Source organism: Trichomycterus rosablanca, chromosome 6 (genome assembly GCF_030014385.1).
Source record: "Trichomycterus rosablanca isolate fTriRos1 chromosome 6, fTriRos1.hap1, whole genome shotgun sequence".
Taxonomy (NCBI): Eukaryota; Metazoa; Chordata; class Actinopteri; order Siluriformes; family Trichomycteridae; genus Trichomycterus; species Trichomycterus rosablanca.
Window position 1 is genome coordinate 26,489,513 of NC_085993.1, and position 25,018 is coordinate 26,514,530.

Here is a 25,018-nt window from a genome sequence, read left to right on the forward strand (position 1 = left end):
TATGGAGTTCCATGCACAAATGCCACTTAGAACTTTACTGTGCAAAAAAGAAGCCTCATGTTAACCATGTCCAGAAGCGGCGTCGACTTCTCTGGGCTCGGAGGCATCTAGGATAGACCATCACACAGTGGAAACATGTATTGTGGTCAGATGAATCAACATTCCAGGTTTTTTTAAAATAGACACCATGTGCTCCGGACTAAAGACGGAAAGGACCATCCACACTGTTAATACATTTACATTTTCATCATTTAGCAGACGCTTTTATCCAAAGCGACTTACACAATGAGCGGAACTCGATAAGCAATTGAGGGTTAAGGGCCTTGCTCAGGGACCCAACAGTGGCAACTTGGTGGTGGCAGTTGGCTTGAACCGGCAACCTTCTGTTTACTAGTCCAGTACCTTAACCACTGAGCTATCACTGGCCCCATGTTATCAGCAACAAGTCCAAAAGACAGGGTCTGTCATAGTATGGGGCTGTGTCAGTGCCCTTGGCAAAGGTAATTTACACTTCTGTGATGGCAGCATTGATGCAGAAAAGTACATTGCCTTCAAGACGTCATCTTTTCCAGGGACATTCATGCATTTTTCAACAAGACAATGCAAAACCACATGCTGCACACATTACAAAGGCATGGCTGAGGAAGAAGAGGGCACGGGTACTGGACTGGCCTGCCTGCAGTCCTGACCTGTCCCCAATAGAGAATGTGTGGAGAATTTTGAAATGAAAAATGCAACAACGACCCCGTACTGTTGCATATCTTATGACGTGTTTGCAGGAAGAATGGGACAAAATAAAAGCTGAAACACTAAATCGCTTGGTATCTTCGGTGCCAAAACGTCTTTTAAGTGTGATGAAAAGGAACGGAAACATTACAAAGTGGTAAATGCTGTCCCAACTTTTTTTGGAATGTGTTGCAGGCCTGAAATGCAGGAATGGATGTTTATTAATAAATGAAATGAAGTTGACCAGACAAAACATAAAATCTCATACTGTTCATACTGTCTGCAATGAAATAAAAGTCAAAGTAAATGTAAGAAACTCTCGTGTTTTTTTTATATTATTTGCATTTTCCATGCTGTGCCAACTTTTTCTGATTTGGGGTTGTAAATCACTCCATATCTAAAGATCTAAAGACATAAAGTTAGACTCACAGGAGCTACAGAGGTATGTATAAATACCAAATGTATACAAATCTAACCATCCTTCTATGTTAGGTTGTAGTTTGGCTTAGAAGCACAGGCAGGACAAAATATTTCTGCTCTTTGTGGGTGCATTTATTCTACCATTGATTTATTCATAACTGCTCCCTTTGCCTGGTAATAGAAGCACCAGGCTTTCAAATAAAAAAAAACCCAAAACAATAAAATCAGTCCAAGCATTAACAGTAATGGCAATAAATTTTTAAAAAGGTACTTTTTATTCTAAAGTCACATCCTTACAAAGTGTGAACTTTGTTTTGTCTGTAACAGCTATAACATGGAGTGGGAAAATGTTAACTCATCAAGGAACAAATATTCAAAACTTTTAAGGTTCAACACTTACCATGGCTTGCTCAATTTTGTTGTCTATGGCTACCACACTGGAACCCAAAGAGCTGAGAAGAGAGAAACAAAGCATTAGGGACTTTGTACAATGGACAATAAAGGCATAAAGATTCATTCATTTTGACAGTTAAATCATAGCTCATCGCTGAAAACTGCAGTACATGTAGGCAGCAGAATTTTTTTTTTTTTTTTTTTTTTTAATCTGTTAGCTGATAAAAACCATGGTTATTCACCTCTGTGTAATATGTAAAATGAATCCTAATTCACTAATTTTAGATCTGGAGAAGGGTACAGAAATATATATATAACCCAAAATCAGAAAAAGTTGGGACAGTATGAAAAAAATTTACAAAAATAAAAATGCAGTGTTTCCTACATTTACTTTTACTATTATTTGATTGCAGACAGATTGAACCCAAAATATGTCATGTTTAACTCAACTTCATTTCATTTGTTAATCTCCAATCATATACAATCAATTGAATTTACCTTTAATTTACTCGAACCCAAGATATTTCATGTTGTGTCTAGTCAACTTCATTTCATTTGTGAATAACACGTTAAAATTTTCATCGCTATTAAAAAAATGTATCAAGAATAAAATTTTTAATCAAATGATTTTTATTGGGCTGTTTGTGCCACTTTAAACATACGGCACTATGGTAATTTGCGCTGCTTTAACATACTGTATAGCGATAACACGGGTCTTCCAGCTTGCGGTCGTGAGTTACAAATTACTCTAGCTGCTGCAGCTACATATTGCGAAATGTAGCTTGTTTTAAATAACAATTTTTGTTTTTAAAAAGCGTGAGAATCCATCACTAGACAAAATTACAGTTATTAATTGACGCTTCAGTATCATATTTGGTTAAAGCCCGCCTTTGGCATCTGGCATCTGTGCGCACGAATACGCGTTACAGGCAAAATGAGCCCAGACAACTTTATTTCAAATTAATTTGGATGGAAAGCCCATGGACTATACAAGTCGTGGGAACATTACAAACACTGGTGTTAAATGAATCGCAATGGACTGTAGGCGCTTTAACATAGTTAATGATGTGGGTCTATGTGACGTTATATGTGCTGAATCTAGGAAAGGTTCAAATTAGTACCCTGAGCGCCTGTTTTCAGTGTCAGGGTTACAAACAGGAAAAGATTCTCACTTTTGTCACATAATTTAAACAGACTTCTCATTTTAAATAACTGGCTGAAAGGTGAGTAGCTGTTAACAACTCTATATAGAGTTGTTAACAGCTACTCACCTTTCAGCCAGTTATTTAAAATGAGAAGATCATTTAGATTTATCATAATTGTATACATTTTTTTTATTGGTAAACATTTATTTGCAATAAAAATGTGCATTACAGTTCAAATTTTGCTTAGTTATTTTTGCAGTCGATAAATTTGGTTAATTTGGTTCTTTTATCGCGATTAATTTCGATTAAAAAAATTGACAGCCCTAAACACACACACATACAGTGCATCACAAAAGTGAGTACACCCCTCACATTTCTGCAAATATTTCATTATATCTTTTCATGGGACAACACTATAGACATGAAACTTGGATATAACTTAGAGTAGTCAGTGTACAGCTTTGTATAGCAGTGTAGATTTACTGTCTTCTGAAAATAACTCAACACACAGCCATTAATGTCTAAATGGCTGGCAACATAAGTGAGTACACCCCACAGTGAACATGTCCAAATTGTGCCCAAAGTGTCAATATTTTGTGTGACCACCATTATTATCCAGCACTGCCTTAACCCTCCTGGGCATGGAATTCACCAGAGCTGCACAGGTTGCTACTGGAATCCTCTTCCACTCCTCCATGATGACATCACGGAGCTGGTGGATGTTAGACACCTTGAACTCCTCCACCTTCCACTTGAGGATGCGCCACAGGTGCTCAATTGGGTTTAGTCCATCACCTTTACCTTCAGCTTCCTCAGCAAGGCTGTTATCCTGTTGGAAAACTGCCATGAGTTTTCGAAGGGAAGGGATCATGCTCTGTTTCAGAATGTCACAGCACATGTTGGAATTCATGTTTCCCTCAATGAACTGCAGCTCCCCAGTGCCAGCAACACTCATGCAGCCCAAGACCATGATGCTACCACCACCATGCTTGACTGTAGGCAAGATACAGTTGTCTTGGTACTTCTCACCAGGGCGCCGCCACACATGCTGGACACCATCTGAGCCAAACAAGTTTATCTTGGTCTCGTCAGACCACAGGGCATTCCAGTAATCCATGTTCTTGGACTGCTTGTCTTCAGCAAACTGTTTGCGGGCTTTCTTGTGCGTCAGCTTCCTTCTGGGATGACGACCATGCAGACCGAGTTGATGCAGTGTGCGGTGTATGGTCTGAGCACTGACAGGCTGACCTCCCACGTCTTCAACCTCTGCAGCAATGCTGGCAGCACTCATGTGTCTATTTTTTAAAGCCAACCTCTGGATATGACGCCGAACACGTGGACTCAACTTCTTTGGTCGACCCTGGCGAAGCCTGTTCCGAGTGGAACCTGTCCTGGAAAACCGCTGTATGACCTTGGCCACCATGCTGTAGCTCAGTTTCAGGGTGTTAGCAATCTTCTTATAGCCCAGGCCATCTTTGTGGAGAGCAACAATTCTATTTCTCACATCCTCAGAGAGTTCTTTGCCATGAGGTGCCATGTTGAATATCCAGTGGCCAGTATGAGAGAATTGTACCCAAAACACCAAATTTAACAGCCCTGCTCCCCATTTACACCTGGGACCTTGACACATGACACCAGGGAGGGACAACGACACATTTGGGCACAATTTGGACATGTTCACTGTGGGGTGTACTCACTTATGTTGCCAGCTATTTAGACATTAATGGCTGTGTGTTGAGTTATTTTCAGAAGACAGTAAATCTACACTGTTATACAAGTTGTACACTGACTACTCTAAGTTATATCCAAGTTTCATGTCTATAGTGTTGTCCCATGAAAAGATATAATGAAATATTTGCAGAAATGTGAGGGGTGTACTCACTTTTGTGATACACTGTATATAGTTTACCCCCTTACAAAGACTTGAACAGTCTATAATTTTTATGGAAGGTTTATTTTAACAGAGACAGAAAATCAACAAAAAATCCAGAAAAAAAACATTAAATAAAAGTTATAAATTAATTTGTATTTGATTAAGGGAAATAAGTATTTGATCCCCTACCAACCAGCAAGAATTCTGACCCCCACAGACCGGTTATGTGCACAAAAGGCACACAAATTAGTCCTGTCACTGTATAAAAGACTTTTGTCACAGAATCAGTTTCTTCCGTTCAAATCTCTCGACCACCATGGGCAAGACCAAAGAGCTATCAAAGGACGTCAGGGACAAGATTGTAGACCTGCACAAGGCTGGAATGGGCTACAAGGCTGGAATGGGCTACAAGACCATCAGCACGAAGCTTGGTGAGAAAGAGACCACTGTTGGCACGATAATTCGAAAATGGAAGAAATACAAGATCACAGTCAATCACCCTCGCTCTGGAGCTCCATGCAATCATTGACAAGCTCCTCCCGTGTAATTCTGGGCTGACCTCACCTTTCTCAGAATCATTCTTACCCCACGAGGTGAGATCTTGCATGGAGCTCCAGAGCGAGGGCGATTGACTGTGATCTTGTATTTCTTCCATTTTCGAATTATCGCACCAACAGTGGTGAATGTTTGCAATAAAAATGTGCATAACTGTTTTTTGCTTAGTTATTAGTTTGTGATTAATTTGGTTATTTAATAGCGATTGATCTCGATTAAAAAAATTTAATCACGTGACAACCCTAAAATATGTATATGTGTATATATATATATATATACATAATATATAAATATATACATAATATATAAATATATATATATACATATACTGTATATATATATATATATACACATATACATACATACACACACACACACACACACATCATATATATATATACAGTGAGGAAAATAAGTATTTGATCCCCTGCTGATTTTGTAAGTTCACCCCCTTACAAAGATTTGAACAGTCTATAATTTTTATGGAAGGTTTATTTTAACAGAGAGAGACAGAATATCAACAAAAAATCCAGAAAAAAAACCATTAAATAAAAGTTATAAATTAATTTGTATTTAATTAAGGGAAATAAGTATTTGATCCCCTACCAACCAGCAAGAATTCTGACCCCCACAGACCGGTTATGTGCCCATGAGGCACACAAATTAGTCCTGTCCCTGTATAAAAGACACCTGTCACAGAATCAGTTTCTTCCATTCAAATCACTCGACCACCATGGGCAAGACCAAAGAGCTATCAAAGGACGTCAGGGACAAGATTGTAGACCTGCACAAGGCTGGAATGGGCTACAAGACCATCAGCAAGAAGCTTGGTGAGAAAGAGACCACTGTTGGCACGATCATTCGAAAATGGAAGAAATACAAGATCACAGTCAATCGCCCTCGCTCTGGAGTTCCATGCAAGATCTCACCTCGTGGGGTAAGAATGATTCTGAGAAAGGTGAGGTCAGCCCAGAATTACACGGGAGGAGCTTGTCAATGATCTCAAGGGAGCTGGGAGCACAGTCACCAAGAAAACCATTAGTAACACACTTCGCCGTAATGGATTGAGATCCTGCAGTGCCCGCAAAGTCCCTCTGCTCAAGAAGGCTCATGTACAGGCCCGTCTGAAGTTTGCGAATGAACACCTGAATGATTCCGAGAAAGCTTGGGAGAATGTGATATGGTCAGATGAGACAAAAATTGAGCTCTTTGGCATCAACTCCACTCGCCGTGTTTGGAGGCAGAGAAATGCCCAGTGGGGATAGTGTTCTTGGGGTCATATCCAACATTTCTCTGCTCCCAGCTCCTTGAGATCATTGACAAGCTCCTCCCGTGTAATTCTGGACTGACCTCACCTTTCTCAGAATCATTCTTACCCCACGAGGTGAGATCTTGCATGGAGCTCCAGAGCGAGGGTGATTAACTGTGATCTTGTATTTCTTCCATTTTCGAATGATCACACCAACAGTGGTCTCTTTCTCACCAAGCTTCTTGCTGATGGTCTTGTAGCCCATTCCAGCCTTGTGCAGGTCTACAATCTTGTCCCTGACGTCCTTTGATAGCTCTTTGGTCTTGCCCATGGTGGTCGAGAGATTTGAATGAAAGAAACTGATTCTTTGACAGGTGTCTTTTATACAAGGACAAGACTAATTTGTGTGCCTCATGGGCACATAACCGGTCTGTGGGGGTCAGAATTCTTGCTGGTTGCTAGGGGATCAAATACTTATTTCCCTTAATTAAATACAAATTAATTCATAACCTTTATTTAATGTTTATTTTCTGGATAAATATTCTGTCTCTCTCTGTTAAAATAAACCTTCCATAAAAATTATAGACTGTTCAAGTCTTTGTAAGGGGGTAAACTTACAAAATCAGCAGGGGATCAAATACTTATTTTCCCCACTGTGTATATATATAAATATATATATATATATATATATATATATATATATATATATATATATATATATATATATATATATATATATATACACATACAGTGTATCACAAAAGTGAGTACACCCCTCACATTTCTGCAAATATTTCATTATATCTTTTCATGGGACAACACTATAGACATGAAACTTGGATATAACTTAGAGTAGTCAGTGTACAACTTGTATAACAGTGTAGATTTACTGTCTTCTGAAAATAACTCAACACACAGCCATTAATGTCTAAATAGCTGGCAACATAAGTGAGTACACCCCACAGTGAACATGTCCAAATTGTGCCCAAATGTGTCGTTGTCCCTCCCTGGTGTCATGTGTCAAGGTCCCAGGTGTAAATGGGGAGCAGGGCTGTTAAATTTGGTGTTTTGGGTACAATTCTCTCATACTGGCCACTGGATATTCAACATGGCACCTCATGGCAAAGAACTCTCTGAGGATGTGAGAAATAGAATTGTTGCTCTCCACAAAGATGGCCTGGGCTATAAGAAGATTGCTAACACCCTGAAACTGAGCTACAGCATGGTGGCCAAGGTCATACAGCGGTTTTCCAGGACAGGTTCCACTCGGAACAGGCTTCGCCAGGGTCGACCAAAGAAGTTGAGTCCACGTGTTCGGCGTCATATCCAGAGGTTGGCTTTAAAAAATAGACACATGAGTGCTGCCAGCATTACTGCAGAGGTTGAAGACGTGGGAGGTCAGCCTGTCAGTGCTCAGACCATACGCCGCACACCGCATCAACTCGGTCTGCATGGTCGTCATCCCAGAAGGAAGCTGACGCACAAGAAAGCCAGCAAACAGTTTGCTGAAGACAAGCAGTCCAAGAACATGGATTACTGGAATGCCCTGTGGTCTGACGAGACCAAGATAAACTTGTTTGGCTCAGATGGTGTCCAGCATGTGTGGCGGCGCCCTGGTGAGAAGTACCAAGACAACTGTATCTTGCCTACAGTCAAGCATGGTGGTGGTAGCATCATGGTCTTGGGCTGCATGAGTGTTGCTGGCACTGGGGAGCTGCAGTTCATTGAGGGAAACATGAATTCCAACATGTACTGTGACATTCTGAAACAGAGCATGATCCCCTCCCTTCGAAAACGACCCCAAACACAACCTCCAAGATGACAACTGCCTTGCTGAGGAAGCTGAAGGTAAAGGTGATGGACTAAACCCAATTGCACCTGTGGCGCATCCTCAAGTGGAAGGTGGAGGAGTTCAAGGTGTCTAACATCCACCAGCTCCGTGATGTCATCATGGAGGAGTGGAAGAGGATTCCAGTAGCAACCTGTGCAGCTCTGGTGAATTCCATGCCCAGGAGGGTTAAGGCAGTGCTGGATAATAATGGTGGTCACACAAAATATTGACACTTTGGGCACAATTTGGACATGTTCACTGTGGGGTGTACTCACTTATGTTGCCAGCCATTTAGACATTAATGGCTGTGCGTTGAGTTATTTTCAGAAGACAGTAAATCTACACTGCTATACAAGTTGTACACTGACTACTCTAAGATATATTCAAGTTTTATGTCTATAGTGTTGTCCCATGAAAAGATATAATAAAATATTTGCAGAAATGTAAGAAGTGTACTCACTGTATATATACACATACACATATATATATACTGTATATACACATACATACACCGATCAGCCATAACATTAAAACCAGCTCCTTGTTTCTACACTCACTGTCCATTTTATCAGCTCCACTTACCACATAGAAGCACTTTGTAGTTCTACAATTACTGACTGTAGTCCATCTGTTTTTCTGCATGCTTTGTTAGCCCTTTCATGCTGTTTTTCAATGGTCAGGACTCTCCCAGGACCACCACAGAGCAGATATTATTTAGGTGGTGGATCATTCTCAGCACTGCAGTGACACTGACATGGTGGTGGTGTGTTAGTGTGTGTTGTGCTGGTATGAGTGGATCAGACACAGCAGCGCTGATGGAGTTTTTAAACACCTCACTGCTGGACTGAAAATAGTCCACCAACCAAATAAATATCCAGCCAACAGCGCCCTAGAAGGTCTAGGTCTAGAAGATGACCAACTCCAACAGCAGCAATAGATGAGCAATCGTCTTTGACTTTACATCTACAAGATGGACCAACTAGGTAGGAGTGTCTAACAGAGTGGACAGTGAGTGGACACGATATTTAAAAACTCCAGCAGCGCTGCTGTTTCTGATCCACTCATACCAGCACAACACACTCTAACACACCACCACCATGTCAGTGTCACTGCAGTGCTGAGAATCAACCAACACCTAAATAATAACTGCTCTGTGGTGGTCCTCTGGTGGTCCTGACCATTGAAGAACAGGGTGAAAGCACGCTAAAAAAGCATGTAGAGAAACAGATGGACTACAGTCAGTAATTGTAGAACTACAAAGTGCTTCCATATGGTAAGTGGCGCTGATAAAATGGACAGGGAGTGTAGAAACAAGGAGGTGGTTTTAATGTTATGGCTGATCGGTGTACATTCACACACAAATAAAATGCTAAACAAACAAAGACCATGTACAGCAACATGCTTCGACATTTCATGGACAAATAACACTAAAAAATAATTTAATACATGCAACAGAGCTGCATTTCTCGAAAACGGATAATAATGAAAAGTACAGAATAATAGAAAAAAATGCCAAGACTGCCACCTCTCGGCTAGCAGAATAAAGTACACATAACACAATAGTACTCCATTTAACCATTCTTTAAATTATGTGTATAATTTTAAATAAAATTGTCAAACAATTACCAATTTTAAATTAATACAACAAAGAATAACTGTACATAACTATACGGTGTATTTTGTGATTAAAATAGAATACATTTGTGCAAATAATTGAAGCTATATAACAAAAAATAAATGTGATTAAGGTAAAGGTGTTAAAAATTGGAGACAAAACTTAATTGAATGAATTGATGAGTTAATGTGTCTGAAAAAAGATGAGTTGGGATCTGTAGAGATTCTTACAACAGTAAAATACTTTTCAGTTAAATAAAGCATACAGATTTTTTCTATATATATATATACACATACAGTGTATCACAAAAGTGAGTACACCCCTCACATTTCTGCAAATATTTCATTATATCTTTTCATGGGACAACACTATAGACATGAAACTTGGATATAACTTAGAGTAGTCAGTGTACAACTTGTATAACAGTGTAGATTTACTGTCTTCTGAAAATAACTCAACACACAGCCATTAATGTCTAAATAGCTGGCAACATAAGTGAGTACACCCCACAGTGAACATGTCCAAATTGTGCCCAAATGTGTCGTTGTCCCTCCCTGGTGTCATGTGTCAAGGTCCCAGGTGTAAATGGGGAGCAGGGCTGTTAAATTTGGTGTTTTGGGTACAATTCTCTCATACTGGCCACTGGATATTCAACATGGCACCTCATGGCAAAGAACTCTCTGAGGATGTGAGAAATAGAATTGTTGCTCTCCACAAAGATGGCCTGGGCTATAAGAAGATTGCTAACACCCTGAAACTGAGCTACAGCATGGTGGCCAAGGTCATACAGCGGTTTTCCAGGACAGGTTCCACTCGGAACAGGCTTCGCCAGGGTCGACCAAAGAAGTTGAGTCCACGTGTTCGGCGTCATATCCAGAGGTTGGCTTTAAAAAATAGACACATGAGTGCTGCCAGCATTACTGCAGAGGTTGAAGACGTGGGAGGTCAGCCTGTCAGTGCTCAGACCATACGCCGCACACCGCATCAACTCGGTCTGCATGGTCGTCATCCCAGAAGGAAGCTGACGCACAAGAAAGCCAGCAAACAGTTTGCTGAAGACAAGCAGTCCAAGAACATGGATTACTGGAATGCCCTGTGGTCTGACGAGACCAAGATAAACTTGTTTGGCTCAGATGGTGTCCAGCATGTGTGGCGGCGCCCTGGTGAGAAGTACCAAGACAACTGTATCTTGCCTACAGTCAAGCATGGTGGTGGTAGCATCATGGTCTTGGGCTGCATGAGTGTTGCTGGCACTGGGGAGCTGCAGTTCATTGAGGGAAACATGAATTCCAACATGTACTGTGACATTCTGAAACAGAGCATGATCCCCTCCCTTCGAAAACGACCCCAAACACAACCTCCAAGATGACAACTGCCTTGCTGAGGAAGCTGAAGGTAAAGGTGATGGACTAAACCCAATTGCACCTGTGGCGCATCCTCAAGTGGAAGGTGGAGGAGTTCAAGGTGTCTAACATCCACCAGCTCCGTGATGTCATCATGGAGGAGTGGAAGAGGATTCCAGTAGCAACCTGTGCAGCTCTGGTGAATTCCATGCCCAGGAGGGTTAAGGCAGTGCTGGATAATAATGGTGGTCACACAAAATATTGACACTTTGGGCACAATTTGGACATGTTCACTGTGGGGTGTACTCACTTATGTTGCCAGCCATTTAGACATTAATGGCTGTGCGTTGAGTTATTTTCAGAAGACAGTAAATCTACACTGCTATACAAGTTGTACACTGACTACTCTAAGATATATTCAAGTTTTATGTCTATAGTGTTGTCCCATGAAAAGATATAATAAAATATTTGCAGAAATGTAAGAAGTGTACTCACTGTATATATACACATACACATATATATATACTGTATATACACATACATACACCGATCAGCCATAACATTAAAACCAGCTCCTTGTTTCTACACTCACTGTCCATTTTATCAGCTCCACTTACCACATAGAAGCACTTTGTAGTTCTACAATTACTGACTGTAGTCCATCTGTTTTTCTGCATGCTTTGTTAGCCCTTTCATGCTGTTTTTCAATGGTCAGGACTCTCCCAGGACCACCACAGAGCAGATATTATTTAGGTGGTGGATCATTCTCAGCACTGCAGTGACACTGACATGGTGGTGGTGTGTTAGTGTGTGTTGTGCTGGTATGAGTGGATCAGACACAGCAGCGCTGATGGAGTTTTTAAACACCTCACTGCTGGACTGAAAATAGTCCACCAACCAAATAAATATCCAGCCAACAGCGCCCTAGAAGGTCTAGGTCTAGAAGATGACCAACTCCAACAGCAGCAATAGATGAGCAATCGTCTTTGACTTTACATCTACAAGATGGACCAACTAGGTAGGAGTGTCTAACAGAGTGGACAGTGAGTGGACACGATATTTAAAAACTCCAGCAGCGCTGCTGTTTCTGATCCACTCATACCAGCACAACACACTCTAACACACCACCACCATGTCAGTGTCACTGCAGTGCTGAGAATCAACCAACACCTAAATAATAACTGCTCTGTGGTGGTCCTCTGGTGGTCCTGACCATTGAAGAACAGGGTGAAAGCACGCTAAAAAAGCATGTAGAGAAACAGATGGACTACAGTCAGTAATTGTAGAACTACAAAGTGCTTCCATATGGTAAGTGGCGCTGATAAAATGGACAGGGAGTGTAGAAACAAGGAGGTGGTTTTAATGTTATGGCTGATCGGTGTACATTCACACACAAATAAAATGCTAAACAAACAAAGACCATGTACAGCAACATGCTTCGACATTTCATGGACAAATAACACTAAAAAATAATTTAATACATGCAACAGAGCTGCATTTCTCGAAAACGGATAATAATGAAAAGTACAGAATAATAGAAAAAAATGCCAAGACTGCCACCTCTCGGCTAGCAGAATAAAGTACACATAACACAATAGTACTCCATTTAACCATTCTTTAAATTATGTGTATAATTTTAAATAAAATTGTCAAACAATTACCAATTTTAAATTAATACAACAAAGAATAACTGTACATAACTATACGGTGTATTTTGTGATTAAAATAGAATACATTTGTGCAAATAATTGAAGCTATATAACAAAAAATAAATGTGATTAAGGTAAAGGTGTTAAAAATTGGAGACAAAACTTAATTGAATGAATTGATGAGTTAATGTGTCTGAAAAAAGATGAGTTGGGATCTGTAGAGATTCTTACAACAGTAAAATACTTTTCAGTTAAATAAAGCATACAGATTTTTTCCATTTGTTGTCTAAGCTACTTTGAACTGCAGGGTCCCCTAAACTATTTTTTCACTATAGCATTTCCTGTCAAAACAAAATGGCAATGCCTTTTTTAAACTGCACACACCAACACCCACTTTTCCATGCAGCTGGATACATACAATTACCATAACTTTTATTTTTTTTAATTGCTGTGCAGTGGATGAGTAGTGTAGTGTGTCAAAATTAATACATACAACCCAAAATCAGAAAAAATTGGGCGAGTATGGAAAATGCTAATCAAAAACTTACATTTACTTTTGACTTTTATTTTATTGCAGACAGTATGAACCCCAAAAAAATCATATTTTGTCACTCACATTTTTGACACACATTTTATTTGTATTATCTAATTACCACTTTGTAATGTTACCATTCCTTCTTACAACAAATGTTTTAGCACAATTGATACCAAGCAATGAACTGTTTCACTTGTTATTTTGTCCCATTCTTCCTGCAAAGACGTCTTAAGGTTTGCAACAGTACAGGGTTGTCATTGTCACATATTTCATTTAAAAGTTTTCCACACATTCTCTATTGGAGACAGGTCAGAACTGCAGGCAGGCCAGAAACTGTACCTTTTGTTTCCCACAGCCATGCCTTTGTAATGCTGAAAGATGCATGGATGTCCCTGGAAAAGATGTCATCTTGAAGGCAGCATGTGTTGCTCTAAAATGCCAATGTACATTTTTGCATTAATGCTGCCATCAACGGAATGTAAATTACCATTGGCAGGGCCACTAACACAATACTAAACATTTACATCTTTAGCATTTAGTGAACGCTTTTATCCAAAGGAACTTGCAGAACTGTGATCGTAAACAATCTAAGCAACCTGGCAGCAGTGGGGTTTGAAACAGCAACCATCTGATTACTAATCCAGTAGCTTAACTGCTAGGCCAAACCGCCACTAATTAATTTAAATTTAATTTAATACGTTTAAATCCATCATGAGAAACCCTGGTTTTTAGACTTGTTTCTGATAACACTGTCAATGGTCCATGCCTTTCAATAAAGATCTAGAATACTGATTCGTCTGACCACTATACAATGTTACATAACATTTCTATTAATTACGCTTTCTTAATCATTCGGGAACTGAAGATACTATTTGATGACATTTTGCACATATAATTTTTGCAAATTTCTCTTTACTATGGCCTATGTGGTTTTCCAGTACAATCTGGTACTAAACCCTAAAACAGGCAGCGTGCACTAGGAGATACAACATATTTAACATCCTATAGAAGGCATGAATGAAAGTTTTCACCCAATAAAGTTATCACTTATCAAAAGTCTTGTCTGGCATGACTTGGTTCAGGTTATTGGTCCTTACACCATTCAGGCATAACATTATGACCACCTCCTTGTTTCTACACTCACTGTCCATTTTATTAGCTCCACTTACCATATAGAAGCACTTTGTAGCTCTACAATTACTGACTGTAGTCCACCAGTTTCACTACATACGTTTTAGCCTGCTTAACCCGGTTCTTCAATGGTCAGGACCCCCACAGGACCACCACAGAGTAGGTATTATTTGGGCGGTGGATCATTCTCAGCACTGCAGCGACAATGACATGGTAGTGGTGTGTTAGTGTGAGTTGTGCTGGTATGAGTGGATAAGACACAGCAATGCTGATAGAGTTTTTAAACACCTCACTGTCACTGCTGGACTGAGAATAGTCCACCAACCAAAAATATCCAGCCAACAGTGCCCCGTGGGCAGCTTCCTGTGACCACTGAGGTCTAGAAGATCTAGAACTCAAACAGCAGCAATAGATGAGTGATTGTCTCTGATTTTACATCTACAAGGTGGACCAACTAGGTAGGAGTGTCTAACAGAGTGGACAGTGAGTGGACACAGTATTTAAAAACTCCAGCAGCACTGCTGTGTCTGATCCACTCATACCAGCACAACACACACTAACACACCACCACCATGTCACTGGAGTGCTGAGAATCATCCACTACTCAAATAATACCTGCTCTGTGGTGGTTCTGTGGGAGTCCTGACCAGTGAAGGACAGAGTGAAAGCAGGCTAAAAAGATATGTAGAGAAATAGTTGGACTACAGTCAGTAATTGTAGAACTTTAAAGTGCTTCTATATGGTAAGTGGAGCTGATAAAATAGACAGTGTGTGTAGAAACCAGGAGGTGGTTTTAATGTTATGGCTGATTGGTGTATTTTGTCAGTTTGCTCATAAATCATCTTGGCCACTAGTTGCCAATAATCCCTTGTCACTAATTACATATTGACCCTAGTTATTTTTATTAAATCAAAACCATAAATTCACAAATTATTGTGACTACGGTCTTAATATGCTGATGAAAAAACAACAAAAAAAGAACAAATGCGGACATCATCCCCAAGACCTGTGGATGATGTCCGCCATGATCAAATTGATTACCTCCCAGAAATGTGGTGTTCGTCTGTGCATCGTCACTGGAAGAGGCCCACGCAACTGCTTCCACAAATTGCACAAAAAAAACAACCCCAAATCAGAAAAAGTTGGGACAGTATAGAAAATGCAAATAAAATAAAAATGCAGTGTTCCTTACATTTACTTTTATTTTATTGCAGACAGTATGAACCTGATATATTTTATGTTTTGTCTGGTCAACTTCATTTCATTTATTAATAAACATACATTCCTTAAGATGTGCAACAGTACGGGTCATCGTTGTTGCATTTTTCGTTTCAAAATTCTCCACACATTCTCTACTGGGGACAGGGCAGGACTGCAGGCAGGCCAGTCCAGTACCCGTACCCTCTTCTTCCGCAGCCATGACTTTGTAATGTGTGCAGCATGTTGCTTTGCATTGCCTTGTTGAAAAATGCATGGACGTCCCTGGAAAAGATGACGTAATCCAAAGTAATCCTCTGGCCAAGTGGTTACCATACCATACTCCTGGAAAAACTAACTGTAAAGTTAATGGACATTGGACTTTCAACCAACATCTGCTGCTGGATTAGAGACTTCCTCTCAGACCGTACACAGAGAGTTAGAGTCGGCTCACATCTCTCCACAGCCCTCAGACTCAACACTGGGTCTCCACAGGGCTGTGTGCTGAGTCCACTACTCTATACCCTGTACACGTACGACTGTGTCAGTAGCCATCCAGACAACGTCACAATTAAGTTCGCAGATGACACCACCCTAGTTGGACTTATCTCTAATGGCGATGAAACGGCATATAAGGAGGAGGTCCAAAGGCTAGTGGGGTGGTGTGCAGACAACAACTTGGTCATCAACACCTCCAAGACCAAAGAACTAATTGTAGACTTCAGGAGGAGGAAGTCTGAACTGCATCCAATTTGGATTAACGGGGAGTGTGTGGAGAGGGTACCCAGCTTCAAGTTTCTGGGGGTGCATATGGACGCAGACCTCCAATGGAGTTCTAATACCTCGGCGGTAGTGAAGAGGGCCCAGCAGCGCCTCCACTTTCTGAGGATCCTCAGGAGGCTCAACCTGAGGAAAGATCTGCTGACTGCTTTCTACCGCTGCTCCGTGGAGAGTGTGCTGACCTATTGCATCTCTGTGTGGTTCTCCAGCTGCACCACAGCACACAAGAAGGCCATACAGAGGGTCATCAACACCGCCCGGAAAATCATTGGGCACCCTCTCCCATCACTAAAGGAGCTCTACAGCACCCGCTGTCTCAGGAGGGCACACAAAATTAAAAAAGACAGCACACACCCAGGGTACCGGATGTTTGAACTGATGCCCTCGGGTAGACGGTACAGGCAAATCAAAACAAGGACTAATAGACTGAGAGACAGTTTTTACAACAGGGCCATAGCTCTGTTAAACACAAACATGTGACACATCATGTGTCATTCAACGGGTATTGTGCAATTGCAATTTCATTCACTTTAATGGGACATGTGCAACTTATAATTTAAAAAATTTAATTGGACATTTATTGGACATGTGCAATAGCTTCTTTTCCTGCTTCGGTTTTGTTTAAGTGCTTTTTTTATATTTATATTTGTATATACTAGTACTATTGTTTGCTGTGGTTGTTTTTCCTTGCACCGAGAGGGGGGGGGGGTTGTATTTCAATTTCGTTGTATAAGTGTACAAGTACAATGTGCAATGACAATAAAGGATTCGTATTCGTATTCGTTAATCAGCCATTGTTGAGTGGTGGTTCTTGATGAAGTGCCATCTGAGGGATCGAAGATCATGGGCATTCAGCTTAAGTTGCACCCTTGGCCTTTACTCACTGAAATTCCTTCCGATTCCTTGAATCGAGTATTGATATTATGCACTGTAGAAGGAAAAATATGCAAATCCCTTCCAATCTTTCTTTAAGGTACATTGTTTTTAAACATTTCAATAAATTTCTCATGCATTTGTTGACAAACTGGAGAGCCTCTGGCCATCTTTGCTCATCAAGGACTCAGCCTGGATGCTGCTTTTGTACCAAACCGTGATTACAATCACCTGCTGACATCACCTGTTTGGAATCATATAATTATTTAGTTTTTTCACCTTATAAATAGCCCTAAATTGCCCATGTCACAACTTTTTTGGAGTGTGTTGTAGGCCTGAAATGCAGGAATGGAGGTATATTAACAAATGAAATGAAGTTGACCAGACAAAACATGAAATATCTCAGGTTCATACTGTCTGCAATAAAATAAAAGTCAAATTAAATGTAAGGAACACTGCATTTTTATTTTATTTGCATTTTCCATACTGTCCCAACTTTTTCTGATTTGGGGTTGTAAGTAGAGGGAGTGATTGTGAGAGTGGGAGGCACTGTTATTTATTTGTATGTTCCTTGTCATTTTTGAATCAGTTGAAAAACTGAGTTGGACTTTTGTTTTAACGTTACAATTTACGTGGTTGCTATTCACTGATATAAAACTTAATGTTGCGGTGGGCCTAAATTCAGGTAAAAATGATAAAATAAATTTAAAAACTAGTATGAGTGATGTAAATGACAAGAATGTATCACTTCTCTTTATAAAAAAAAAAAAAAACATTAAAATGTTTGATATTTTGACTCTTTCTACACCTTAATAGGGCAACGTATCCTGGGATACACAACTCATAAAATCTGACATACACAACAAATAAAAAAATAAAAAAAGGAAATGTTTTACTTAGGTGCAAAGAAGGTAAACAATAACAATACATTCTTTTTTACGACTAATCCTCCACTCCTGTCTAAGGGTTAAAATGAGGCTTGACATATAAGGCATAACATTATAACCACCTCCTTGTTTCTACACTCACTGTCCATTTTATCAGTTCCAATTACCATATAGAAGCACTTTGTAGTTCTACAATTACTGACTGTAGTCCATCTGTTTCTCTACATACTTTTTTTTTTAAGCGTGCTTTCACCCTGTTCGTCAATGGTCAGGACCCCCAAAGGACCTCCACAGAGCAGGTATTATTTAGGTGGTGGATCATTCTCAGCACTGCAGTGACAACGACATGGTGGTGGTGTGTTAGTGTGTGTTATGCTGATATGAATGGATCAGACACAGCAGCGCTGCTGGAGTTTTTAAATACTGTGTCCACTTACTGTCCACACTATTAGACACTCCTACTAGTGGTGTGCGATACCAAGTAAATACAGGGCCAGTATCGCCGATATTGATACCGATACTTTTTAAGAATTAAGGTAGATGCATCATCAAATTGCTAAATCTAAATGAATTTTCATGACATTAAAGTGTATTATTGTAATACATAAATTTTTTGTAAGTAGCTGCTCTCATAAATAAAATCAGTTGTTTAAAGCGGTCCGATTTCTGGTGCTTTACTTTCTCATAACGTTACCATCATGGTGTATCACCACAGAGGGGCTAACGAATAGTTATGTTTGCTGGGTGAATACATTTGTAAAATTTTAAGTAACCGAATACATGTGTCCTTGTGAAATTAAAATAAAAATCTATGCTATTCTGTTTACATTTATAAGCACAAAGTCAAAAGAAAAGAGCTCTCATTCACCAAAACACGGAATAAGTGCCTCACTATGCATGCTCCGATTCATTTGTGTAAGGTGAGTCTATACTTTACGTACGTATAGTTTACACTATAATTTCCATAAAATCGCCCCTATTTCTGTATCTGCAAAGCAAAGTGTTAAAAAACGTACAATCTTCTGATGCCTACCAATGTACTGATGTCTGTTAGGATTTTAACAACGTGACAGTACCACAACAAAATACAGCAGAGCAGGAGGGGAGGAGCAAAACTGTGCATGTAAGATGTGAGAGGAGCGAGTCTGTACAGAAACGGGAGAAACGTGCTGAATGTAGCAGAAAAAAAAACAAAACTAAAGTATCGATCCCATCACACGAGTATGGATCCAATACCAATACCAACGCTGGTATCGATAATATCGATATTTGGATCGATCCGCCCACCACTAACTCCTACCTAGTTGGTTTACCTTGTAGATGTCAAGTCAGAGACAATAGCTCATCTATCATCTAATTACAGTCAGTAATTGTAGAACTACAAAGTGCTTCTATATGGTAAGTGGAGCTGATAAAATGGACAGTAAGTGTAGAAACGAGGTGGTTTTAATGTTATCGGTGTATAAAGTGTTCTATATCTATTTTCTTAATTTTCTTAGACATGAACATACAGAATTTAGTTTTAAAAGATAATTTTAAAGATTGAACATCAATGCAAATGGACAGCTCTTAAAATCATGCTATAACCTAAAACGAGGCAAATTTATGTTACATCTGTCATTAGGTGCTAGTTAAAAATAATTATAATTACAATTATTCATGTTATACAATTTAAATATAACTGTCTTCCTATATTGGTAGATATTTTACCTGATAAACTATTATTTACTAATAAAAAGGGATAATTTGGCTAAAACTACATAAAAATAGCAAAAGTCTTGGTTCGAAACTCGGCGTTGCCACCGGTTGGGCTGGGAGCCACCTAGCGGGCATAATTGGCAGTGACTGTTCCACATGGGTGGAAAAGGGTTTCGTTAAGGGCTGCGCGCGGGTCGGAGGAGGCGTGAGCAGCAATATACCCACCTCAACTGCAAAATATCGGGGATCCCCAGCAGCAAAAGACAAATTGACTACACTAAATTGGGATAAAATGGGAGAAAAACACATAAAATATATATTTTTAAAAAATAGCAAAAGTCACGAGTACCTGTAATGCAATTATGATGCACTCAAGTACAATTAGCTTAATAGTTTTCTACAACACAGTCACCATATTAACAAATAAACAAATCATAACCTTTTAGTGGCAAGTAGGAAGTACAGTACATCTGTAAAACAAGTTACAGTGTCTAAAGACACTAAACCAGTGGTTCTCAACCTTATTTACAAACCACAACAATTGGCACAAGTTGAGAACCCTTGCACTAAAATATTACCATGTATCCCTATTGTAAATATTTTTATTAAACTGAATAAGCACACAAAATATATAAATGTATAACGCTGCACAAATTGTCAAAACAAATATACAGATTTAAATACAGAAAATATAAACAAATTATTTTCAAATAAAAACTTGACAGTACGCAAATTCTAATATGTGAGATAGCTATTCCATCCATGGCCACACACAAGTCATTATAAGATTCAAGATTCAAGAGTTTTGTTGTCATGTGCACAGAAGAAACAGTAGTTACACTGTACAATGAAATTCTTATCTTGCTTGTCCTCCAAATGTCAATTATAAGTATATATTATACATACTTAAAACAAAATGAAACTAAAAGAATAGAAACTTAGTATAAAAACTTTTAAAATATAAAAACTATAAAGGCACATAGCAGCAGTCATAGGTGCAGAAAATTATGCAATGTTTGAATATGTAGCAGCAGTTATTTTAAGGTGCAAATTATGCAATATTATGTGCAAGTAGCAGCGGTCATTTTAATGCGCAATTGTGCATTGTATGAGGAGGTTCAATGTTCATGGGGTGAGTTGTGCATGTGAGTCTGTGTTTGTTCAAAAAACTGTTCGTCAGTCTTTTACACTTGCCTTTACACTTCTGTAACGTTTGCCTGATGGCAGAAGAGTGAAGAGGTAGTTTTTGGGGTGTAAGCTGTCCTTAATAATGTTGTGGGCTCTCCTGACGACCCTGGTCTGATAAATAAATAAATAAAATAAACAGAATACAGTTAATTAGTGTGATTGCAGTAGACATGTTAGTCCTCTTATTATGGTGATTGTCTACTGCAATCACACTATTGTTCTCTGCTAGTCTTATTATTATTAGTGTGATTGCAGTAGGCAATCACACAGTCACATGCATGACCAAAAGTTTTCGGACACCACCATTTGCATGACCAAAAGTATTCGGGCACCTCCAACTGCATGCTTGCAGACACACAATCACCTGCTTAAGCACAAGCGTTTTACACGTCTACCAACTGCATGCTTGAACACAGTCACCTGCATGCCCAAAAGTATTCGGACAACACCAACTGCATTACCAAAAGTATTCGGACGTCACCAACTGCATGCTTCCAGAGAAAAATGCAGTCACCTGCCTGAGATTATTCACACACCCACTAACTACATGCTTCCACACATACACAGTCACCTGCATGACCAAAAGTATTCAGACGCCACCAACTGCATGCTTGCACAGACACAATCTCCTGTCTAAGCAAAAGTATTATCACCCCACATACTTGAGCACTTCTGAGCTGCAACCACACTCGCAATTTCTTCAGGAAATACACCTCTCTAAATGTTCTTCTTCTTCTTCTTAATCTGCCTGTTTTTGTTCAGCTTTCTTCAACCGCAATTAAGTTCCACTGCTACACAGATGACATACAACTCTATATAAGCACCTCTGCTCTTATTGCATTAGCTCACTTACTAAGTACATGTATTGCTGACCTAAAATGCAGGTTAAATAACACTTACAACTCAGTCCTAATGAAACTGAAGTTTTGCTTGTTGGACTCAAGGCGCTGGTCTCTAGGTTTTTTGGTTTGTCTGTTAATGTGGATGGTGTAGCTGTCAATCCTGTCAATACAGTTAAAAACCTTTCGACTCATTACTTTCTTTTTATAAAAAATTCCTACTACCATATGCGCAATATTGCATGCCTTCACCATGTGCTCAGCAATGACTGTGCTAAAATGCATAAATGCTTTCATTTTCTCACACCTGGATTATTGCAATTCCTTTATTAATGTTCTTCCTGCTAAACCAGCTTTAACTAATTTATCTGATTGCAGACAGTTTGAGTCCAATATATTTCATGCTTTGTCTGGTCAACTTTATTGACAGGGGCAATTAATTAATGATTCCAAACAGGTGATGTCAACAGGTGATTGTAATCATAATTTGGTACATAAGTAGCACCCAGGAAAGGCTGAGTCTTTGATGAGCAAAGATGGCCAGAGGATCTCCAGTTTGTCAACAAATGCATCAGAAAATTATTGAAATGTTTAAAAACCCCAAAGAAAAATTGGAAGGGATTTGCATACCTCTCCCTCTACAGTGCATATCACTAAACAATTCAAGGAATCGGGAGAAATTTTTAGTGCGTAAAGGCCAAGGGCGCAAGCTTAAGCTCAACTCCCGTGATCTGCGGTTCCTCAGACGGCACTGCATCAAGAACCGCCACTCAACAATCTGGGCTCTGAGGCATCTAGGATAAACCATCACACAGTGGAAATGTGTATTGTGGTCAGATAAATCAGCATTCCAGGTCTTTTTTGGAAAAAATGGATGCAGTTTGCTCTGGACCAAGGACGAAAAGGACCATCTAGACTGTTATCAGCAACAAGTCCAAAAGCCAGGGTCTGTCATGGTTTGGGGCTGTGTCAGTGCCCTTGGCAAGGGTAATTTACACTCCTGTGATGGCAACATTAATGCAGAAAAGTACAACATATGCTGCCTTCAAGACGTCATCTTTTCCAGGGACGTTCATGCACTTTTCGACAAGACAATTCAAAACCACATGCTGCACACATTACAAAGGTATGGCTGCAGAAGAAGAGGGTACAGGTACTGGACTGGCCTGCCTGCAGTCCTGACCAGTCCCCAGTAGAGAATGTGAAAAATTTTGAAATGAAAAATGCAACAACGACGACCCTGTAATTATTGAAATGAAGTTGACCAGACAAACATGAAATATCTTAGGTTGTACAATCTTGGGGTTGTACTAAGGAGTTTGCCCACATTACTCCCATCCTACATCAGCTACATTGGATTGCATCAGACCACTGCCAAGCCGCTATATCATGTGCATTTTCTTTAGGAAATGCACCTCAATCACCTGCTTGAGCCACAGTACTTGCACCCCACCAACTATAAACTTAAACTCTAAGTGCGTGCGACTGTCGCTTTGTTCACATTTACTCTGTCCGGTTTACTTCAAATAAATAAGCATAAAAAAATCCTTAAAAAGGTAAATACTTAATAATGTTTTGTTATCATTGCAAAATGAAAGCACACGATAAACAGCACCATGACCCAGATCAACCACACAGCAGCATAAAATCATTAACGATGCTTACCTGAACTGTTCAATAATTTTTCTCGGGATAATTACATTATCTATCTCTCTCTCTCTCCATCTCTCCATCTAGCCGTTTGTCCACCTTACTAACAAAAACCGTCCGATAATTCTCTCAGCTTTTGCGGTAAAAAATCTGCTAATTTCCTAACTAAACTGTCACTTATACCTCTACAACCAATAAAGAGAGAGAGAGTTTTTCATTGCCAGCTCACCTAAATGGAGAAATTTTAAAAAACTGCATTTGTTGCTTTGAATTAGAGAAACAACTGAAAATCCACCCAAAATCTGAATTTGGAGGCTCTGATTAGTTTATACAGCATTTTTTTAAGCCCTGAACCTTGACTGAATCTCTGAAACAAATCCGCACTGATCCATGGAGTTGTTTACGTGGGACACCATAGAGTGAGCAAAACAAATAAATCTTTACCATCGATAAGAGCACAGCTCCCTGATTTGATTCCAATGAATAATTCGTTTAAAAAGAGTCGTTTCTGACTTGTTTGTAATTATACTGTATAATTCAATAATTAATTATCTATATTAATTAGTATTATTAAAATAGTATTGTTTACCTTAGGTGCTGCTCTAGTTTACAAAAAAGTAGCCTTAGTGACATCTTATTCTGGTCTGCACTAACCTATTTCTGTCATTAAGGCAACCCTTCAAACCGCAACAAAAACTAGTAGTAAAGTAAACCACCACCCACCATTACACTTTCAAATCTTTATCCTTTCATCTGAAAAAGAAGGCACATTCACAAAATAGGCTTTGTCATTTCAGCTACATATAAATATGTTGTAAACAACGTTCCTCCAGGACCAGGGTGCAATGCAGAACACAAGTGCAAACAAGACACTATACACAGTGTGGATAAAATACAGTACAATAAATACAATAACTACAAAAGAACTACAATAAACTATTGCTGACACCTCTAAGACTTGGTACTAACTAAATAAATGGAAGCAAAGCTGTGAAGTCTCTTTAAATCAGGTGATGACCTTCTCACTGTTACAAACAATAACAGAAGCTTGTATCACTTAGTCAGTATAGACTGCACATCCCAGGTATGTTGTGCAACATTTTATATTTGGTTTACACATTTAAAAAAAATATGACTACAAAACTATTGCATAATCCTGATTAAGAATGAAAATGTATTTAAAAACAGATAAAGCAGTAGCAAGTCCGATTATACTTAAGATACTACTTAAAAAGAAACCCTAAAAATTCTTGTTTGTGTTGTGAGGATTACCTAATTAGAAACAATTAATGGAATAATTAACAAACTTTATACAACATGGCTTAAACATATTCCCACGGTTAGGGTAATCAGTTTTACTCATGCTAGATTACCTAAAATATTTTAGTCAATTAGATAATGTAGTCATTATCAAATGACATGACATTGTATTTGAGTGCTT

The 25,018-nt window shown here is 39.2% G+C and overlaps 1 protein-coding gene across 10 annotated transcripts in view; it reads right to left on the reverse strand.

The window, feature by feature from the left end:
• The window catches only part of LOC134316992 (TSC22 domain family protein 1-like), a 92,157-nt gene that overhangs the window by 41,170 nt on the left and 25,969 nt on the right, over positions 1-25,018 (reverse strand). For 6 of the 10 annotated variants that reach the window (XM_062997610.1, XM_062997611.1, XM_062997609.1 and 3 more), the window contains exon 2: positions 1,547-1,598. In XM_062997610.1, coding sequence (XP_062853680.1) covers positions 1,547-1,598 — 52 coding nt within the window. Of the gene's footprint in view, positions 1-1,546; positions 1,599-15,510; positions 15,561-21,094; positions 21,200-25,018 lie in introns of those variants that run through there. The other 4 variants (XR_010013154.1, XR_010013153.1, XR_010013152.1 and 1 more) reach the window with 2 other exon arrangements.